The sequence below is a fragment of the Cyphomyrmex costatus genome, unplaced genomic scaffold (genome assembly GCF_001594065.2).
Source record: "Cyphomyrmex costatus isolate MS0001 unplaced genomic scaffold, Ccosl1.0 scaffold28, whole genome shotgun sequence".
In the NCBI taxonomy this organism is placed as follows: Eukaryota; Metazoa; Arthropoda; class Insecta; order Hymenoptera; family Formicidae; genus Cyphomyrmex; species Cyphomyrmex costatus.
In genome coordinates, this window is record NW_017276910.1 from 637,711 (window position 1) to 658,504 (window position 20,794).

General features: G+C 35.1%; 1 protein-coding gene across 3 annotated transcripts in view; it reads right to left on the minus strand.

Annotated features, from left to right (window-relative positions):
* Window positions 1-20,794, minus strand: part of LOC108774957 (protein gustavus) — a 250,272-nt gene that overhangs the window by 4,595 nt on the left and 224,883 nt on the right. Inside the window, exon 1 of one of the 3 annotated variants that reach the window (XM_018541207.1) lies at window positions 4,786-4,888. The exons of the other annotated variants lie outside the window; for them this stretch is intronic. Coding sequence (XP_018396709.1) covers window positions 4,786-4,810 — 25 coding nt within the window. The 5' untranslated portion in view covers window positions 4,811-4,888. Of the gene's footprint in view, window positions 1-4,785; window positions 4,889-20,794 lie in introns of those variants that run through there. 3 annotated transcript variants of the gene reach the window in all.

The following is a 20,794-nucleotide window of genomic DNA, read 5'->3' on the forward strand; positions in this document are numbered from 1 at the left end:
ATATATATATATATATATATATATACCTATATAATACATATATATATGTTGCAGCAGCTATTTTTAATGTATTCTTGTCTATTGTATATGTGCGTATATTTAATTATCATATATAAAACAGATAATTAAAATCACGTACAATATGGATCGCTTGCCACATTCGTGAAATTTGGTTAAAAGTTGACTTGATTTCTGCTCGAAGTACAGCTCGATAATTTCGGTTCGAAGCTCGGCTCAAGGTTTCGGCTCGATAGTCTAGACGCAGCTTTAGATCATAAATTTTATAACTGAATCACAGACTGGGATTGGATATGGGTACAAGAGGTAAAATTAAACATATATGTTGCTATTATTTGAAATTGGCTCGTTTTTCCGAAAATTTTTGAAAATGGAATTTAAAAAAATTTTAAAGACATCGAGAAATTTGAGAACAGTTCAATTTGCCGAAATTGTGATCTGGCATAGACAAAGAAGTTGAAAATGCATGGTTAAAGAGAAACGAATAATCGAAGAGCTTAACAACAGTGGCAATTATGTTTAGTGAGAATTATCTACGAAAAGGATTTGTGAATTTCAGTCTCTCTCTCTCTCTCTCTCTCTCTCTCTCTCTCTCTCTCTCCCCCTCCTGATAAAGCTACACATTTTCAAAGATGTGGCTTATATCTTAGAAAATATTTTTGTGTGTGCGCGTGCGTGTATGTGTATATAGCTTTATCTTTTATGTATATCTAACCAAACAGAATCGAGTTGCAAATAAGTTAAAAGTTAAAGTTAAAGTAATTATTAATTTTTAAAACTACATTTTATACCGCTATAAATTTTATACACGTATTTAAAAAACTTTTGATTATTAAAAAAATTATTATTTTTATTATATACGTTTTACTCCATATTCTCAACATTCATTCATGATTAACAATTTCGTTCAAAGTCACATCTATAAATCAATGTTGCCATTTAGCAGGCGCGGTCTTCTTACGAAACCAGACAGAACCGTTAAAGAAAAGAAAAATTCGTTAAATTTATATGCGTATATGTATACGTAATTCATTCCGTATGAATATGGCAGCTGTGTTAAATGTGGAATACAAATTTCGATAATAAAGATGTCCGTTATTAAGAAAATAATTCGATATAAATCACGAAACTCTAAGAAAAAAGAATAATGAAAATTATTCAACAGGACCATGTAGATTTTTCAAATTTTCAGTTTTCTCAAACATAAAAGTATCTATTTAAGGAGGTTCGAGCGTTAGTCAAAATCCAATTTAGAGACTTAATTTTTTAATATGATGTAGATAAACACTGTATACAAATAATTTGAGCAATATTGACCATATAGTTTTTTTGTAATGTCATTCTTGACCATTTTAACATAGCGTCTTATAGGGAGACAGTCCGAAGTAGATAATAACCGATTTATACACACTCAGCCAACTTAGGACTTTGAAAAACTAGAATTTGAATAGATGAATTATCAACAATTGTGTACAAAATCAATATTCTATTCACTAATAATTTACTAAGAATACAGCACGTAAATAATATTCATAATTTATTACACTAATATTGCGCATGATTCCAAATCGCTATAATGACAATTTCTTTTAGTTGCATTTTTGACTCCAAAGTAACGCACGAACCTCCAACAGTGTTAATAGAGGGGGGTACGCAAACCGAAAACGAAAACCGTAAACGTCGAAAACGAAAAGAAAAACGCGGTACTCCTCTGATGGAGACGCGTGTGTCCTGTTCTTAGAGGCTGCGTTTCGTATCAGGTATATGCACGCATTTTATATAGGGTGCGTTCCGCTTAATGCACGCGGGGCGAAATCATTTCATCCTTGTTGTTTGTCAAACGTTAAAGAAGGACGAACTATGCTCGCCACTATAAGGAACACAGGCCATAGTAACCGTCACATATACTATATATAGAGAGAGAGAGCAGCCAGAGGAGTCTCGACTATCATCGCGTACGAATGTGTTCTGTGAATCGTCTCTGTGTATGAATCGTATCTTTGTGATATTAAAGTGTTCCTTCCAATTAAACGCGTGTTGTTACTATACTGAAGCGAAAGTGCGCACTGTTAAAAATATATACACTAAATTTCATGTAAAGTAACGAAAGCAAATTTCAAGCAGGTGCATTAAAATCGTTCAATGTTGTCAATGAGCATAAAATTACAAGTAACTTAGATTTAACGATTTGAATATATTTGCTTGAAATTTGCATCCGTTATATATTTACATGAAATTTCATGTCTTTTTTAACACGTGCAACTTCGTATGACGCGACGAAACGTGAGCGCGTCCATCGCGAGCGTAACAATACGTAATTATTACATAAACTAAAATCAACATATAAGTTATTTGTAATTTCATGCTCATTGTAACGACATTGAAAGATTTTAATGTATCTGCTTGAAATTTGCTTCTGTGAAATTATGAAATTTAATGTAGATATTTTTAACAGTGTACACTGTTGAAAATATATACATGAAATTTCATATGTAAAGTAACGGAAGCAAATTTCAAGCAGATAGATACATTAAAATCGTTCAATGTTGTCAATGAGCATAAAATTACAAGTAACTGAAATTTAACGATTTTAATGTATCTGCTTGAAATTTGCTTCCGTTACATTTACATGAAATTTCATATCTTTTTTAACAGTGAACAATTATCCTGTATTTACATTTTTATTGTGATATTGAAAATGTTTAATGCAAAATTACTTAAAGGGAAAAATAGTTTATCTAAAAGTTATTTGTAATTTTATCCTCATTGTGACAATACTGAACGATTTTAATGTATCTGCTTGAAATTTGCTTCTGTGAAAATTATGAAATTTAATGTAGATATTTTTAACAGTGTTGGTTCAGGTAGCAAATATTTTGGAGGCCCACAGACGAGATGATCAGGAGAAAGCTTTATTCATCTCGAGATAGCAAAGCATTCGACCAAAGGACCTGTTCCAAGCTCTACCTGAACAAGTAAAGCGAGGTGCGGTCAAGGACCTTGACCTTCGATGAATACTTGGTGAGTTAATCTGAGGAATATTCTAGTCGTGTTCCAACTCGTTTACGGATGAAATTTATACGTAACGCGATATGTGATAATTGGATAAACCATAGGTAAATATGTTATGCATACATATACAAAAAATATACACAGTGTGATTTAATTTAATCTTAACAAAAATAATATTTCGAAAATACGCAAAATTTTACTAAAATATATTTCAAATAAAAGTTGTACAGTATAGAGGGGAATGTATAACGAAGACTAAAATTGCATATTTTTAAAATATTTTTTCCATGTTTTAAGATTAAAATAAATTAACTTTATAATAGTGGAAATATACAGAATGTATGTCTTATTTTAATTACCTCAGATAAATATCTTAAAAAATATTTAAAATATAACAAATGTTTTAGGTGAATGAGGAGCAATTTCAAAAAAGATATATTTTGATCACAATGTTTTTTTTCTAAATGAAAGAGTTAAAAAGATATGAATTTGGGACTCTGCATATAAAGGAGGATGTTAAATCAAGGCTATTTTTTAGTCAAAATGAAAAAGTTTCGATATGTACAAATTACATATACATATGTCATATTAAAGGATTACGTAAGCAGAATCGAGTGATATACCTCTATCTTAGGAAAACATTAGGAATGTGACAGAAATCGTTATCAAAGACAATAAAATTAAAAATTGTTAAATAAGATATCAATATATTTCACGAATGTGTGTGTGGAGCGACAAAAATCGTATTGTTATTGTTTAAACATGATAACTTGACAAGCATAATCGTTATTTAAAATTATAATTCTAAAACGAACGATTTTGTGTCGAACTCTTGTCATTCGTCAAATTGTTTGAAAATTCTCTAAATTATACGTGTTTGAGCAACAAAAACGTTTGTTGCTTAATTTCCGAGATATTTTGATGTCTCAGTTAACAATTTTTTATTCATAAATGTGATAACATTAGCTTTATTGTCTTTTTATCACGATTTGTCTCATGTTCTCTCGATGATTTTCTAAGATAAGATAAGCGATACATTCTACTTAAAAGTAGTTCTTTAATATATAAATAACATTTCAGAACTTTTTTATTTTAGCTGAAAAACAGTCATAACTTGATGTCCTCTTTTGAGCTAAAAATGACATTATTGTCCTTTTGACTGTAAGTACTAAGTAATGGTTCCAAGGAAAGTAATGTCGTATCTTTTAAACGTTATACCATTCTCCGCTTATCAGCAGAATATTTTTTTTGGGTGAACAAAAAATGAACATAAAAACATTTAAAAAAATAATTTTGTAGTAAAAACATCAAACTTTCACGATATGTAATTACAAATTTTCGAATAATTTTTTTACGACTACATGAAGTGAGAAAAAAATTTTCTATCTTTTTCAGCTCACAATTTTCTGAACAATTTTCTGACCAAACTCACAGAAACTCAAAAAAATATAGTAACCTTTCGAAAGTAAAAATTTCGTGCTTTAAAATCCTTTCCTTCTAAATTCAAATCTCATCTATTTTTAACAAAAATTGTAAGTATATACAATTTTGAATAAAAAAAACCGCATTAACTTTCTAGGCAAAACTCAATTTAAAAAATCACAATTTCATTTCAAAAAGTGGAAGAAATCTTTATATCTTTTTAGTGTCTTCATCTAGAAAAAAAATTATTACATTCTACGATTAATTATAAGCATTTCCGTTTGCCATGGGAACGTTTCGCGCTGATGCATGATACATTTCTGTGTGCCTAACCTGAAATCTTTTGGCCCATGTTCATGCCCCGGTGGTGGGAGCGATGGTGTGGGTGATGTCGGTGGTGATGTGGGTAGTGACGGTGATCCGTGCACTGCTTGGCAGGCAGTTTGTGCCTGTGGTGTCTGGTGTCGCAGGTGGCGGTGGTGGTGGTGATGAGGCCAGTCGTAGTAGTTGTGAGGGTAACGTGATGATGATGGCGATGGTGGTGGTGGTGATGGCCGGTAGTCGGTGGTACAGTAGGCACCACGTCACCGTCTATTCCTCCCCCGCCGCCTCCGCCGCCTCCTCCCCCTCCTCCTCCTCCTCCGCTGCCGCCGCCGCCGCCGCCACGCCTGCAGTACCTGAACCGCCTCCGGTACTGCCAGTCGCCCCGTTTCGGCGGAGCTGGAGCTCTCTCTCTAAGCTCTCTAATGGTCCACTCAAATAAGTTTTGTGCCTGCAATGCGAGAACAGAACGAGGGCACGTTAATTCGTGTACGTTCTGAGGGATGAAGAGAAAGAGAGAGAGAGAGAGAGAGAGGGGGGAGAAGAGAGATGAAAGAGATAAAGGGGGACAGAGGTCGATACGTGAGTCGGAATCGATATGCGAGGAAGGGGGAAAGTGATTTCGGGGATGATTTTCACGGTCGGCGAACATGCAAGAGCGATATGTTAAATACTTATGAGAACGCCAGAGATGCGACGACGTTTCATTCGTGAATTAATTAAGATCGATGTTTGTTTATACAAAATTTAAAGAAAATATAATATGACATTTTAATCTTTTAATACCGGAAAGCTATACGTCAAAATGTTTGAAATAATATAGAAAAAAGTGAAATATCTATCAGATACCTACTATATATATCTAACTGCATTCGAATATAATTATAATTTTGGCAAGAAAATCCAGGTGTATCATTATGATCGCGTTTGATTTTTCTTTGCTCTACTTTCGGATGAATCCCTAGAGGTTCGATGCGGAAAATCGCTGAATTTTCGCACGAGAAATCATGTCGATGGGAGCGTGCCTCTAGATTTAAGTAATTCGAAGTGCGCGAGTACAGAAAAAAAACATGTCCAAACGAATCTCGATTAATCACGTTTTCCTATTTGCGAGGGCTTTGCAGAACGGATTCCCACGGCGTATGTATAGTATATAAGCGTGGAACGAATCGCGGAAACCGATTAATTCTTCCTAGCGAATGAAGTACACGCAAAGTAGCATTTTCATCACGAGCCTTCAATTTTCTTACTATTCCCATATCTTTCAGGATGGCTGGCTTGTCATCGTACCGATCTTTCAGATGTTTAGGAGCAAAGTAACAATGTCAAAATGAAAAACTAATTATTGTATTTAAATTTTTCAATTTCTGTGTAATTATATTTTAAATAGTATATACATATATATAAAAGAAAAAAATTATTATCTAAAAAATTAATATTCTATTAATTTTCTATCTTTAAAAATTAATATCTCGTTAATCATTGCGAAATTTGCAAAATGATACTTTTCGACTCAGTTTAGCCCGCTCTATCTACATAAAAGCGATTGGAAGAAATTCTCGGGACATCCTATATATATTCTAATATTTTCTCATTATGTTATTAATGCAAAAAATAGTATAAAATATAGGACTCTCAATACAACAAACAAAACAAACAATGTAAAGGCAAATGAGAGTCAAATGAGAGATATCATCTCAATATTAATATAATCGAATTTAAATATTAAATTTTACATGTTTCGGCCTTCTATTGAGGCCCTCCTCAGAATAAAAAAGAGAACGCAACATTATATATTTATATATTACAAAATAGAATTTAAATTAAGATATATGAAAATGTGAATGCATTACAATGAAATGAAATAAGAAAATGTTAAATGATGTGTTTAATGAGTTGTTGCTCAGAGAGACCAAAGTCAAATGTCAAACGATTGGATGACCGATTGAAAATGTAACTTTTTATTCTGTTAAGAACAAGAAATTTGTTGTATTAGATAATTCACTCAAGTATCTCTGTTAAAAAAATTCACCTCTGCTTCTCTATCAAATAATCGAAATAATCCATGTCAAATAAACTTTCAAACATCGATCAAAATGAAGTTAAATTGAAATTTAGTGTTACACAATGTAAAAAGTATGCGTTATACGTATAAGTCGAACATACTCTGACGAAGAACAAACAAGTAATACGAAAAATCTTGGCGATGCAAAGTCAAACCTTGTTTACAATCGGAATATAGGACTTATGAAGACCTTCCGTATCTGTTTAGAGATTGAGACTATTATTTTGTTTTTTAATATTAAGCATCTCGGAGACTAGACGTTTGTTATGCATTCACATTTTCATATATCTTAATTTAAGTTCTATTTTGTAATATATAAATGTATAATATTGCGTTCTCTTTTTTTTTTCTGAGGAGAGCCTCAATAGAAGGCCGAAACATGTAAAATTTAATATTTAAAATCGATTAAGTTCACGATTATTTAGTTTATATATGTTCTTATATTAATGTAGCGAGTTTTGAATATATTAATATTGAGATGATATCTCTCGTTTGACTCTCATTTGCCTTTACATTGTTTGTTTTGATTAATGCAAAAAAATTCGAGAATTTTATGTTTTATATTTTACACATACACACACACACACACACACAGAATCTAACAATTTTAAATATACTGAGTAATGTATAATAAATAAATCGACTTAAAGAAAGAGAACAAGAAATTGGCTGCGCCAAAATCGCGTAAAGCCGAGTTATTTCTATTTCAATATCTTCTTGGCATTCTTTAAGATTATGCGTAACATTAATCACGAGAAGAAAACTCCTGAACGAGATTAGATACTGTGGATGACCGCATTTAACTGATAATAAATGTTCTGTCTAATCGTGTTACGTTGACAATGCGCTGTAATCTAGATTCTTCGAAATTGATTTCTTTACATCATTTTCTGCATTAAGAGAAATGTATGCAAACATTAAAGATATATACATGACTAAGAGCAGTTATGCAAACGATTGATTTATTTAGTTCAAGAGCAGCATAAGTAGAATTTTTTAACGCAACAATATTAAATCGATCGTGGTATAGCAACAATATTAAATTGATTATGGTATTGTAGTTTATCCAGTAAATCGAGATATATAATGTAATTTACATTTTATGATTTTCAAGCTTACTTTATTCTACTGTATTATTATAGGGAAATGTTATGTCACTCACAAGGTAAACAGCTTTAAGTATAAATTCCTTTACGTTCACCGATCATTCAAGAATGTTACTATTACCAATTTCTCTATGAAATTAACGCGATCGGCATCTGTAGGTAGATAATCATTACCTCAGAATGTGACAGGATGTGATTAACGTAGAAACGAAGGTTCACGAATGCGTTTAGAAATATCCAGATAAGAGTACGACAGTGACCTTCTTGGTAGAAATATAGTGCACGATACGCCAGAACAGACAAGGTTAACTGCGTACGTGATGATAATTCTTACCTACTTGGCGAAAAGAAGAGAAGCGCGAGGAACAAATGAAGAATAGTAGTAAGCGGTAATAGGTAACTCTTCGCGCAAATGCTAGACGATATAATGAATATAATTCGACCAGGAATTCTGTTCTAAGTAAGAAAGAACGTAACATTTTCCCTAGAGAATCGCACCTTTAATACCTCTCGAGAGAATCAAAAGAAAATACGTATGATACGTTTTTTGTAGCTTCATATATTTATTTTGCTTTTATAAAATTTATTCGATTATACCTTTGGTCTATTTTTATGTTGGAAAATGCACGAAGAGATATCTGCAGCTGTAATAAATGTCTGTGTTTGCGATCTAAATTTCTATAATTGGGGGTACAATTAGAAACGAAAAGTAATGCAATTCGATCTTTTCTCAAGCCTGTGACATAACGTAACGTATGCTAACTGTAACTCGATCGTTCATCGTATCCGTTCGTCGTCATACATGGTTTCCGGTCGTGGACACCGGACATTGGCATCCTGAATCCGGCCGATTTGGTTTCACTCGCGATAATCAGTACCAGGAATAGGAGTCTTCTGCGGAAATTCATGAAAAATACTCCTTGCATCGATAGAAGAACCGGGATTACTAATCGCGATGATTGAGCGAAAGTCGCGAGTTGTTCTGATACCTATTCATTATCATGGTGCAAAAGGAGATAGCAAAATGTTAGGACAACTCTCTGAGATTAAATTTGCGTGTGTTAATCATCTCTTGGATTTGGCACACATAGTACAAACATAGTATAAACAAGAAAATAGTTAACAATTATATCAACGATTATCGCGATATATTCTGGATAGTTTGATGGAACTTTCCGTCGGCTAATTGTTGTTTGTTAATAAGTCTAATGGATAGCACTGTATTTTCGTCCTAAACTCGTCGCGCTTCGTTGATACTCGTTTGTTCATTAGACTTTCAGCACAAAGTTTGACGGTAAATTAGACTTGCATCTTGTCTGGAAGAAGAACTCGCGCGAAATGTCGCGAAAGCAAGCGGCAATCTCGGGTATAAACGGTCTAACTTTCCTAATTGGCGTTCTGATTTGATGAAAACAATGTAATTTGCGCAACAACTGGGTATATACTAGTTCTAAAAAAAAAAAATCCTACAAATTAATAATCGATCAAAGCGATACGTTGCTGGAAACGGCGATCGAACGAAATACCTCGGTCTCGAATGTCTTTCCGAATTACTGTGAAACACTTCATAATTAATCATCGCGCTATGGCAAATGAATAAACCATTACAATTGTGTTGCCGCACGGCGAACAGGAAACGCGGTCGAGAAACCGCGAATTTAATTTCCCGCTGCGCGGGAAGTAAATGAGTAAGATGCCCTTTGAGCTGCGCGGGCCGTTCTTGGCAGTCGTCACGGTACTGACCGCTATAGAGCAGGCGTTTCATTTGAAGTCCATTAATGGCATTTATCTCTCTTAACCGCGGCGGACGTCGTCAGCGGGAACGGTATCGCCTTGAGTGTGGAACGAAGAGAAAGTACTGAAATCGACTTCCTCAACGTTTGCGTACCGATTCGGCCAATTAAAACACACGAAACAATAAACAAAAGCTCGTATCATTGCTTTGCTAATGCTGTTCGCCGAAAGTTACATTAGCATGGTAGAGGATTGTTACAATAATTAATAACGCGTTGAAATGTCTACTAATTTTTACGGACTTAATAAAATTTCAGATCTGTGTGTATATAATTGAAAACGAGAGTTTTCAGTTTTTATTTGATTAATTCAAACGTAAGGCTTTCTACTGCCAAAAATATGGCTCCAAAATCATTTTAACTGTTAAATTTTATTATATTATACAAACATGTGTTGTTTAAAGGATTTTAGTTGGCCATTAAACACCGTTCTTTTTCAGAAGTGAATCCTCATTTTAATTGTTTAAGTATAAAGGTATTGTCGCTCAGTTTCAAGCCATCCCATCTCTGTGGCTAGAAAAAAATTTCTAAAAAATTTCTAAGCTGTCTAAAAGCTCGTGTAAAAAATTCACGTCCGTTTTTTCAACGAGTATACTCGGTATACCAAAAGATTAAACCACTCCCAACAGATTCGTTTGGAGAAATAACCTACGCGAATCGGTCTGGACCAAACGACATTTGATTTCGAGACGAAATACGAGAACGTCGGCGGTTCGAACGCTATGGAGGCGCTCGACCGGCGGTATGGTATTGATCCGCGGGGGTCACCTTTGCCCCCACCTCGACGCGGGACCAACCTCCAAATCCACCCCTGCCCTGCCCTTCAGACCCTCGCACCACGCGAGCTCTCATGACCGACGAGCACTACCACGAACTCCTTTTGTAAAATAGACCATCGAAAATATCCTGGCAAAACTCCAAGTTACACTGAAGATCTCTTCTACGCGTTGATAAGGGAACCCCTTGAAAATATCGGATTAAACTTTCAAATATGTGTGAGATACAGATTCATGTATGAGAACACCGAAATATATCGGTTGCTAAGCACCATGTTCTTTAATTTTTAATTTCCAAGTTCGCGATACACTATTACATGAAACATATAAAATATAAAGAGTATAAAGTTCTTTTTTTTTTTTTTTTTTCAAATTATAAAGTTTATGGCAGCAATATTTTTCCAAAACAGTTGCATGTGAATGTCCGTAAATAAAGATATATCTCCTCTAATAGCTGTACTGTTGTAAGGTCCTGCAAACGTGTACGTCTGTATGGCGAATAAATATTTGCTACCGGTGTGTGATGACGGAGATGCCGCGTTAATTGTTAATTTACAAATTCTCGCGCGCTCGTTCCGTCGTGGTTGCGTAAATATTTAGCGTGTACGTCAATGGGTATTTCGTTTCATGCAACGTTTAGTTTAACGTCGCGCATCGCGGAATTCATATTTTCACGCGCACAACAGTGATTCGTAATGGTCCGCGAGCACGTTTTACAGCGATTAATTTGTTAATTAATATTCATTTTAGAAAATTATTTATTGTCTATAAATATTAATGCACGATTTGGTCACTATTGTAATAATCTTTCCACTTTTGTACCTTGAATTTATTTCATGGAAGTACAATTTTATACAATAAAATTGAATAAAAGTATAGCACTTGTATAGTTCTGATACGAATTTCTCTTGAAAAAAGTAAGATAAGGATATTAAATGTCTTATAGCGTGTATACATAGCAACTAGTATTCTCGAGGAGCTAACTACAAACTTCTGTAAAGACATTTAGCGACTATTATCATTAAGTTAACCTGAATACGCTCCGGTGGATAGCGACCTGCCATTTATTAATAAACATATCCGGAAACGCGCCGACACTCAGGGAGCATGAATTTAGAGTAATCATAATCGCACGCTCGTGTATTACGCTGTAGGTGTAATTACCATTGCGTGGCTCGGTTTAATCTTTACGTGATTACGGCGTTGCGCTCGAAGGGACGTAGTATTTCGACGATTATCGACAACCCGCAGCGTCGTGTCTGCAATAGAAATTTTTCAACTGCGGCCGAGTTCCTCCGGGCGACCTTTTTTCCGGCGAACAGGATGGTCTTCGTGCACGGAAAGCACACCGGGAAACGGCGGGATGGATCGACCAAACATCATCGTGAATGACCGTAAATCGCGCGGCTGGTTGGTTCATCACGCACGGCACCGCCAGCCATCGACAAACCAGTTGCCAACCGGTACTAATAAACTCTAACGATGTAGATGTCAATTGCGTTCAATGATACTGGAACGATGCGTAATGCATCGCCGTTGCTCGCAAGCCGCAGCGCTAAAACAAGCCGCGGGAGTTTGCGGAGTCAACCCGGAGAACTATTCTACCGTTGCACATTGGGACAAAATGACGAAACAATGCGCTTGTTTCGTCGCTTAGCAAAAGAATGTATTACGCTGTTAACTGAACATTTTCATATAGTATTGTTGTAAAAATGATTACATCGTCATTTTTAAGTTGTGGACTCAATTGAATAGAATGAATAGAATTTTATTCATTTCAGCTTTACAAAAAATAGCCGAGAAGAGGACTTGGTTTACAGTAAAAACTTAACCGTCCAAATCCATACCAATTGTAATAGTATTGTTATAGAGTTACGCTCCAATGATTATGTTCGTTATATCTGTTAAACTTTATCAAATCGTATGGTACCTCACCATTTGTGTTTATTCAACTCGGTACTTGTGAATGTAATTCTTTAAATATAAATACAATAAAATAAATTAAATTAAACTATAAAATATTATCATAAAATAAATATAATTTCCAAACTTTTTTTTTTTTAAGTTTCTGAAGACTAAATTTATCCAGATTTATTATGCGAAATATGTATATTCGTTTTCTTGCCGTCGCATCGTACAAGAATTTCGATTTACATAACAAAAGCATTAGATATTCCTGGTTCCGTTCGATTGAAGGTTCGTAACGCAACCGACAGCTAATAACGGCCATTTACACTTAGCAGTCGTCGACTTAGTGTGGCACAGCTGACGATTTAGCCAGCCGCCAACACCTGTTCGCCAGCTGTGACGATAAAGGTTCGATAGAGGCGTTCGCGTTGGCTTACAGTTTCTCGACAAAATGGAGTCTTTTGTCGTGCATATACGGGCCTTCTTTACTCTGACGTTTTCGCGCCGCGCCTTTTATAATACAAGTCTCGCCTGGTAGAGAGCCGCGGACCCCGGCGGTCCACTATGAGAAACAATGCCGCCCGGTTGTGAAGTCGTATACATTATAATCGAGCCGGTTGCTGCTTTTCATTTCGGCCAGTGTGAAACGGGTCACTGAGACGAACAATAATTTCCCGCTACGTCTAACGAAACATAGAACCCGCCTTGATCATGCGGGACTATTCGTCCCAATGTGACGCCATTGAAAGGTAGAAGAAAGCATAGAGGCACTGAAGACGACTGTTCATGTCGCAAAATATCGCTGGTGTTACGCGCATATTAGTGTTAGGTAATGTTTCAACGAGGTCGGTGAAATCAACTACATCCAACAAAGAAATAACACTATTTGGAAATCGTTTTGCGTAACTCGACCCATGATTAATTATAACATTTTTATAAATTATTAATTGTTCTTTTGAGAGCTGAATTATTTAATTCGAAGATTTAAAGACCCACAAAACGATATGTAATATTAAAAACTAAAAAAAAAATTTTTTATTTTTGCGGAGAGAAGTATAAAAAAAATTAAGAAAATAAAAAATGGAATTGAGAATTATATATAATAGTGGATATACTTTATGAATAATAATATTTTTATCCGAGGTATTTTTATCTTGGAAGCACGTATCATATATTTAAAGAATCGCCTATATTTTAGGTGATGCGTATATTTGATCGCTTTAGGATTCGCGATCACGTTATTATTTTATAAGTCTGCCAAAATCGATCCGGGGCGATTCGACGATCAGATCATCGCCAGCAATTTTTTTGTCTCGACGATGAGCGAGTCCTACGATTTGCTCGATTATTAGATGGGACCACGCCCCGTCCCTGAATTCCAACATGATAGGCAGTTCTTGGTTTGATCGAAGTCAAATATCGGGGCGGTCGTTGGTGGCTCCTTTCGGCTTAATTCTCTCGGCACGATGAGATCATCAAATTCGCCTGGCAACGCGTTTCGAGTCGAGTTGTTCTCGCGTCGCCTCCAATATTGCACGAAGAGTACTATTTGCTTCTTTTACCAGTTGAAAAAAATTATAAGTTATATTTATAAAAACTGCAAAATTACAAATTACGATGTTATAATGCGAGCAAATATCGAGCGTCCTTTTATTTTCACTTATCTCTGTTAATTCTTTGTAATATTATTATTATATACTTCATCGTTATTATGATTATTATTCTGTGTAAATTGTATCAAAGATATAAACAATGTGATCGTTGTTGATGCTCTTGATCATTTTATTACAGTTCTCTAATATAATACATTTATCTTTATATATAATGTCTCAATCTTCTATACTTTAATAAAATTATTATCGACTATTAATGTTATTATTTGGTATTATTACATTACATTAGTAGCTGCATTGCAACATCGGTATAATGTTGTTTAATGTTAATGTTGTAATTTAATATTTTATTATGGCCGTTAGCTTTCAATCAGACTCGATTTTGGTTGGAATATTGTAATATAAAAATGTATTTAATTCCACGTTACAATTAAACTGCAATTTATTTTCCACTTCTCTTACATTCTTATTATATTTTATAAAGCAAGTATTTTTATACATATATGTTATGATTCATAGCATATAATCTGTTATGTTACATTATTCATGTGTTGTTTGTCTTCTGTTCAATGAAATTTTTCAATGAGCAACGGGTCCATGACGCGCTCGGTTTTATCACCATTTCCGTAGTTCCTCGAAGTTGATTATATCAGAGCATTGGTCTCTGTCTTGAAGATATAAGGATGGGTTATGCGGGTCAGACGGAGTCTCGTTTACACGCTCATTCTCGTCGAGAATCGTACTTACAGACAGAAATGACAAACGGCGTAATCGTTATTGGGCGTTTATTTTATCATGTCCGTATCATTGGTAAAATGTCTCTTTACGTCGCGTGTGTATGCGAGAGTCTTCTGACAGTTAAACATGCACGAGAAAAAGGTTCTAGGGAATAAAAATTAGAAATGAGAAGCTCGTATAAATTTTTAACGACTATTTGCCTCACAAGTGCGCAACCACGAAGGATATAATATGGAGATTGCTATATTAGATATGTAAGAAAATTTCTTACATATCTATAAGTTCCCCGCTTATTGCATATTTGTTGCATGATCTGCATGAATATAGCCAGCGGGATGAAATCTAAAGTTTGTTGAGTCTGGTATAACAGCTCGACGGTCAGGGATTTAATAACCTCGCTAAAATTACACGTGGACGTGCTGATTTATGTAAACAGGGATGCGCGAGTCTCAGTCAAAACTTCGGGGTGAGGTAACTCACTGTGATTTAGAGATAATATCTAGTCGCACTCTCGTTGTAAAGTAGCATACAAGGTGCATATACCGTTGCATGCACGTTGGTGCTGACGGGCTCGTGTTGCAGATAAACGACAGGCGTTGTATGAAGATAAACGACACTCGCTAGAAGAAGATATTTCACGACGTCTGCATGCACGCGCCAAGTAACACACCGTGTCTCAGGACGGTTAGAAGTGTTACGGCTTCATTCCGCATGAGATGCATTTCTTATGGCGGCCCCTTCTTGTAAAGTCATTTACGGACAAAAGCGCTCAATTAATTCTCAGAAACAAAAGCGCCAATCATTCTGAACGAAACTCATGCGTAAAAGGGGCTTTGTGTGCACCAATTTCGCAATTAAATTACGCATGTATCAAGTTCCACGTCATCCATTTGTTTTTTATCTCTTGTCTCGCATGTAAAATGGTATTAATTAAAACGTTTTAATAATTTAGTGACATAACGTTGGTAGTAATAATATCCCATTAAATCATCGTAATGTCAATTCCTAAATGATGCAAATAATATCGTCGCAAAAACAAATTGTAATATAATATTCGTTACATTTTCTTCATTGTTATAATATTTTTTGGTCAGTGTTTTGCCTTTCTAAATATGGTAGTAACTCTTCAGAATAAATTATTAGCATACTTTTTTTCACATATTAAATTAGATAGGACGCAAGTGTTTTCGTAGAAAATTACAAAAAGGAGAATCGGTATTAATAAAATGTTAGACGTAATGCGTGCTCGTTCTCAAACACGATCGACGTAAGCCGGTAGATTCCTAGTTCTTTGCTTTGTTCATCGTCAAGGTCTAGATCAGCGCTATGCCGCACATCGCGCCGTGGAAGCGTGCTTTCCGATCCTTTTCCTTCGACCGTGCTGCGAATACGCGATCGCGCGCGACTTGCGCCAAGAACCGATGGCGATCTCAATGACGAAATCGAGAACGCGATGGCGGGAAGATTTCTTCAAGGTCTCGTCGCAGCTCCGAAGGAAAAACGAAAGGCAAGAGCGGATCCACGTTCCGCAGCTTCCCTTCGCACGCATGCATTTTTCTCGCAAACGTGCACGCGCAACGTACACCACGACGAATATCTCGGTTTTTCGCCGCAGGACTGGTTCCTCGAGATGCTGTCCTTGGAGGACGATACTCCCGAGGAAGTGCAAAAATGCATTGTACGACGTAGCTTTAGCGTTTTTCAAAGGGAATAAGAAAATCTCTCAAGATGAAACCTGAAACAATTTTTACTTCTACCTGTAGCGATAGAAAGAGAAATTAAAATCGTAAAATGAAAAGATAATATAAAAATGAAAGAACGAAGTCTTTAGGTTTTTAAATATTTAGTGAATTTTAGGAGAAAAATCAGAAAATTAAAACTGAAAAAAAATGAAGAAGAGACGGAGGAAAAAAGTCTTGGTTTATTGAAGTTTCTCTTTATAAAAATAAACATAAATATAAAAAATAATACCATAAAGAATAAAAGTTTACAACTAATACTTTATTTTTGAAATTACATAAATTATAATTTATGTAATATCAAAAATTTATTTTACATTAACAATGACCTGATCGAAGTCGAAACATATGTATGTTTGCTTGTTTGTTTATTTATATTATCATACGTCATTAAATTTAACAAATTCGTTAAATTAACAGGTTCTTCTTGTGCTATTATTTAGAAAAATTAAATTAATTAAAAATATTTTTGTTATATATATATATATAAAATTATTTCCAGATAAACAAATACATAAACTTTACTTTATGTTTATATTAGAATCATCCAATGTGTAATAGATAAGTCAATTCAAAATATTGTAGCCGTATTTAATAAACATCAGAAAACAAAATATCATGATGCAAATATGATATAAATATGAAAAACAAAAATCAGATTTTTATTTCTCATATTTATATTATATCATATTTGCATCACGGCATTTCATTTTCTGATTTACTAAATACGGCTGCAATATTTCGAATCAGGTCATTTATTACGCATTTGATCATCCAATACAACATAAAGTTGCTATAAAAGTTTATGTACAATTACCTATCTGATTAAAACTGAAAAAAAAAAACTGAGGGGAAGATGAAGGAAAAAGAATTTATATAGAGATTTACTGAAGTTTCTTTATAAAAATAAACAGAAATATAACAAAGCATAAATATAAAAAAATATCATTAAAAGATCATGAAAATTTCAAGATATCTTTGAAAGTCTTTTTAACGACAAACACGAGGATCGATAAATATATCTTTGACAAATAATAATTATTTATTAAAGATATTTATCAATATTTTAAAATATTAAAAGTTGCTTTATTAATATTAAAAGACACCTTATTAGTTCGAAAAATCAAGTTGGACAATTTTCGAACTTTTTTTTAATGTAAAAATGAGTACTGTATTATTGTATGTTGCTATACAAGAGGTAGTAATGGAAAGCTACGATTATCTTATGTAATTTAACTAGAGCTGTTTGCGTCAATGCGCGACGCACCTTGGCGCGAAGGAATGGAATAAAACCATCACGCGAACTATATTCAAATAGATCAAAAACATTAAAGTGCTGACTACGACGAATTGAAACGTAATATTTGCACAAACATTTTTGTCCATTGATTACGATTTGGTGAAGATAATTACCCCTTTTATTCTCTTGTCCGAACAGAATGCAAGTCCGTAACGAATGATACACGGGAGAGAAAGTCTCCCAGAGGGAATAACTTCGTCGAGGGAGATATTCAGCCTAGAGAATTGGTTATCTCTTATCGAATGACGACCACGGCGATGATGTGGATGACGATGACAGTCGCAACGTATCAAGCATGTGCGTTTATCTCCCCGCTGGCGCCTTTCGCTTTATTACAGCGCAATGCGCATCGCGGACGGTTCAACGACCCGATTTCTGTGTGTGATCTTGTGTGGCCTTGGAAGACAGGCCGGATGTTGCGAGACTGACAAAGAGGTTTGGCACTACGGCGAAAGAGAGAGAAGAGAGAAAGACGAAGCAGAGGGTAAGAGAGAGGGAGATGAAACGAGGGACAAGTCACGAGCAACCTATGAAAAGTTCGAGGCCGCCATTGGCTTCATGAAATATCCAAAGGTTAGTTATAGCGTATTATATTGAATTTCGATATATCGTTTTTAATTTGAGCCATCACAAGCGTGATGCTTCTTCCCATATGTTTTAAGGGTTAAACTGATCCTAAAAATAATTTAATTGTAGAGTACTAAAGACAAAAAATTCGGACACTTTTATAAGAAACAATAAAATAAATATTAACAATAAAAAATATATTAAAAATATAGTTATAAAAGTTAAGTATTACTTTCTCAAAGAAGAGTACTTCAAAAATTGTAAGAAGGAATTGCGATTATTGTGTTATCTAACATGTAAATTATTCGTTACTATACGTAGACAAGAAAATCATATATATTTACAGCCTTCACATTAGTTGTCGCGAAAGCTATATAATTTATCTTCTATCTACATAGGTAATGCCACCTACAGCAGATAAATGCTTGCTGATTAGAAGAAAGTTCCTCGGCATAAGTCAGATTTAACTTGTAATTTGCATGTGCAAATCGGCGTCTCAAAGAAGCCGAATCGTTGCCGATGTACACGGTAAGTACTCTCTCTCTTTCTCATTCTCTGTCAAATATTTACAGTTCTCGGCAGCCTAATTTTTAGCATTGAAGGGCGAAGGATCTTACGTGCACAGGATTACGAACCTGCGTATGTTCGAACGTGAAGAAAAGCGGAGAGGCACGGGCAGACAATGAACAATCGTACATTGTTACGAGTTATAGCATTGTTACTCCACCGAGCTCGGGTCCCGTGTTCACATAATTAGGCTGTAAACGTTTCGAGACAATCACCATTGTTTTCCGTTTCTGCCCTCCTGGATTAAGGTTCCCTGCTGTCCTTTGCCAGTAAAACGAGCACTTTGGGATACTTCGAAAAAGGAGCAGAGATCAAGATGTACAAAAATTCCGGTGAAAACTATACTAAATTGCTTCTCATTTTTCTCTATTGTATATTTTAACTACCTAATCTCTCTAACTATCGCGTGTAATTTTTTTGACAATCACTAATGACTGAACATACATCATGGCTTTTCACTTATTCATGATGTTTCTTCTTTTTTCGTATATTATTAATTTTCAAAAATTATAAAAATATCCGATAAATAAAAGTTTATTATTCCATAAATGAGGACATGTAATAATTAATTAGAGCGAGTTAATTTTTTAAAATTAATATGAAAGTATATTTTTAAATAATCATTTAAAAGGTTTCAATATTATTACAATTTTTGTGGAATTGTTTTTTTCTAGCAAATGACGCAAGTCGCGGAATAATTTTGAATGCTGTGTACCCTGAATTAACGCGCTCCTTGGTTACTGAGGCGGATGATGAAGGGAGATCGAGACAATCAGAGACTCTGGTAATCAAGAAGGGCTCGTGAGAGGGCTTTGAGATTGTCGACATATGGATAGGACAAGAGATCCCTCCGCCACACGACTTCTAAGGATTATATCGTGAGATTTTATTTTCTTTCAGAGGAATGTATTCCTTTCAAAATATTCTTTGTCATGTTACGAAGCGAAGATTTCAGATTTTTTGTTTATTATATAAAATTATCTTCGATATTGTTACAAAAACTTTGCATTTAAAATTGTACTTACGTTAATATGTCGTGATAATTTTGAAGAGAATACATTTTCGAAATAAATAACGATTTCTCAAATATTTCGTGGAAACAATTTTTATTAAACTTATCTATATTATTTATAGCATTGCGCTGTCATATTCACTTTCGATTGATTTAGAAGTAGTTGGACATATACCATATACGTTCGGATTGAGACATCGTGGCGGAATAGATAAGATGATAAAGAAGGAACGAAGGAAAATCGCGGAATAGAGAAACGGACGGAAGAGTGAGTTCGTGCGGCGCTCGCGGTGGAAATCCTTCATTTCCTCGCGCAATGTGACGCGACGCATCGGCCCGAGACCATGCAGATTGCAGAACGGAGAACTGGACGGGAGGTGGAAGGTGAGAGGTAGCGGAGAAGATAATTTATTGTTATTCTGGATGGTGCGTTCGATGACGCTACACATTCCCCAAGATGGCTGCCACGTTGGGAAGATAGAGGAAGAGTAAAAGAGAAAGAGAGGTGGGGCTCGAGGAGATGTGGAGGAAAGGAAAAAGAGAAAGATAGGACAGTTATAAAGGACGGAAAAAGATAGGCAGAAAGAGGAAGAGGGAAGAGAAATATGAACGGAGAAAAAGAACGGAGGGAAGAGAGAAAGGAAGAGAAACCAGCGCTTGTGGTAGCCGTGACCTTGTCTGGTACCAGACCCCACCGTGGTGCGCCTTGGCTTGCACACATATCCTTGGCACCCCACCATACCGGTATGAGGTGGGAGGATAGGAGGGAGATGGATAGAGTGAGAAGATGAAAAGAGAGAGAGAGAGAGAGAGAGAGAGAGAGAGAGAGAGAGAGAG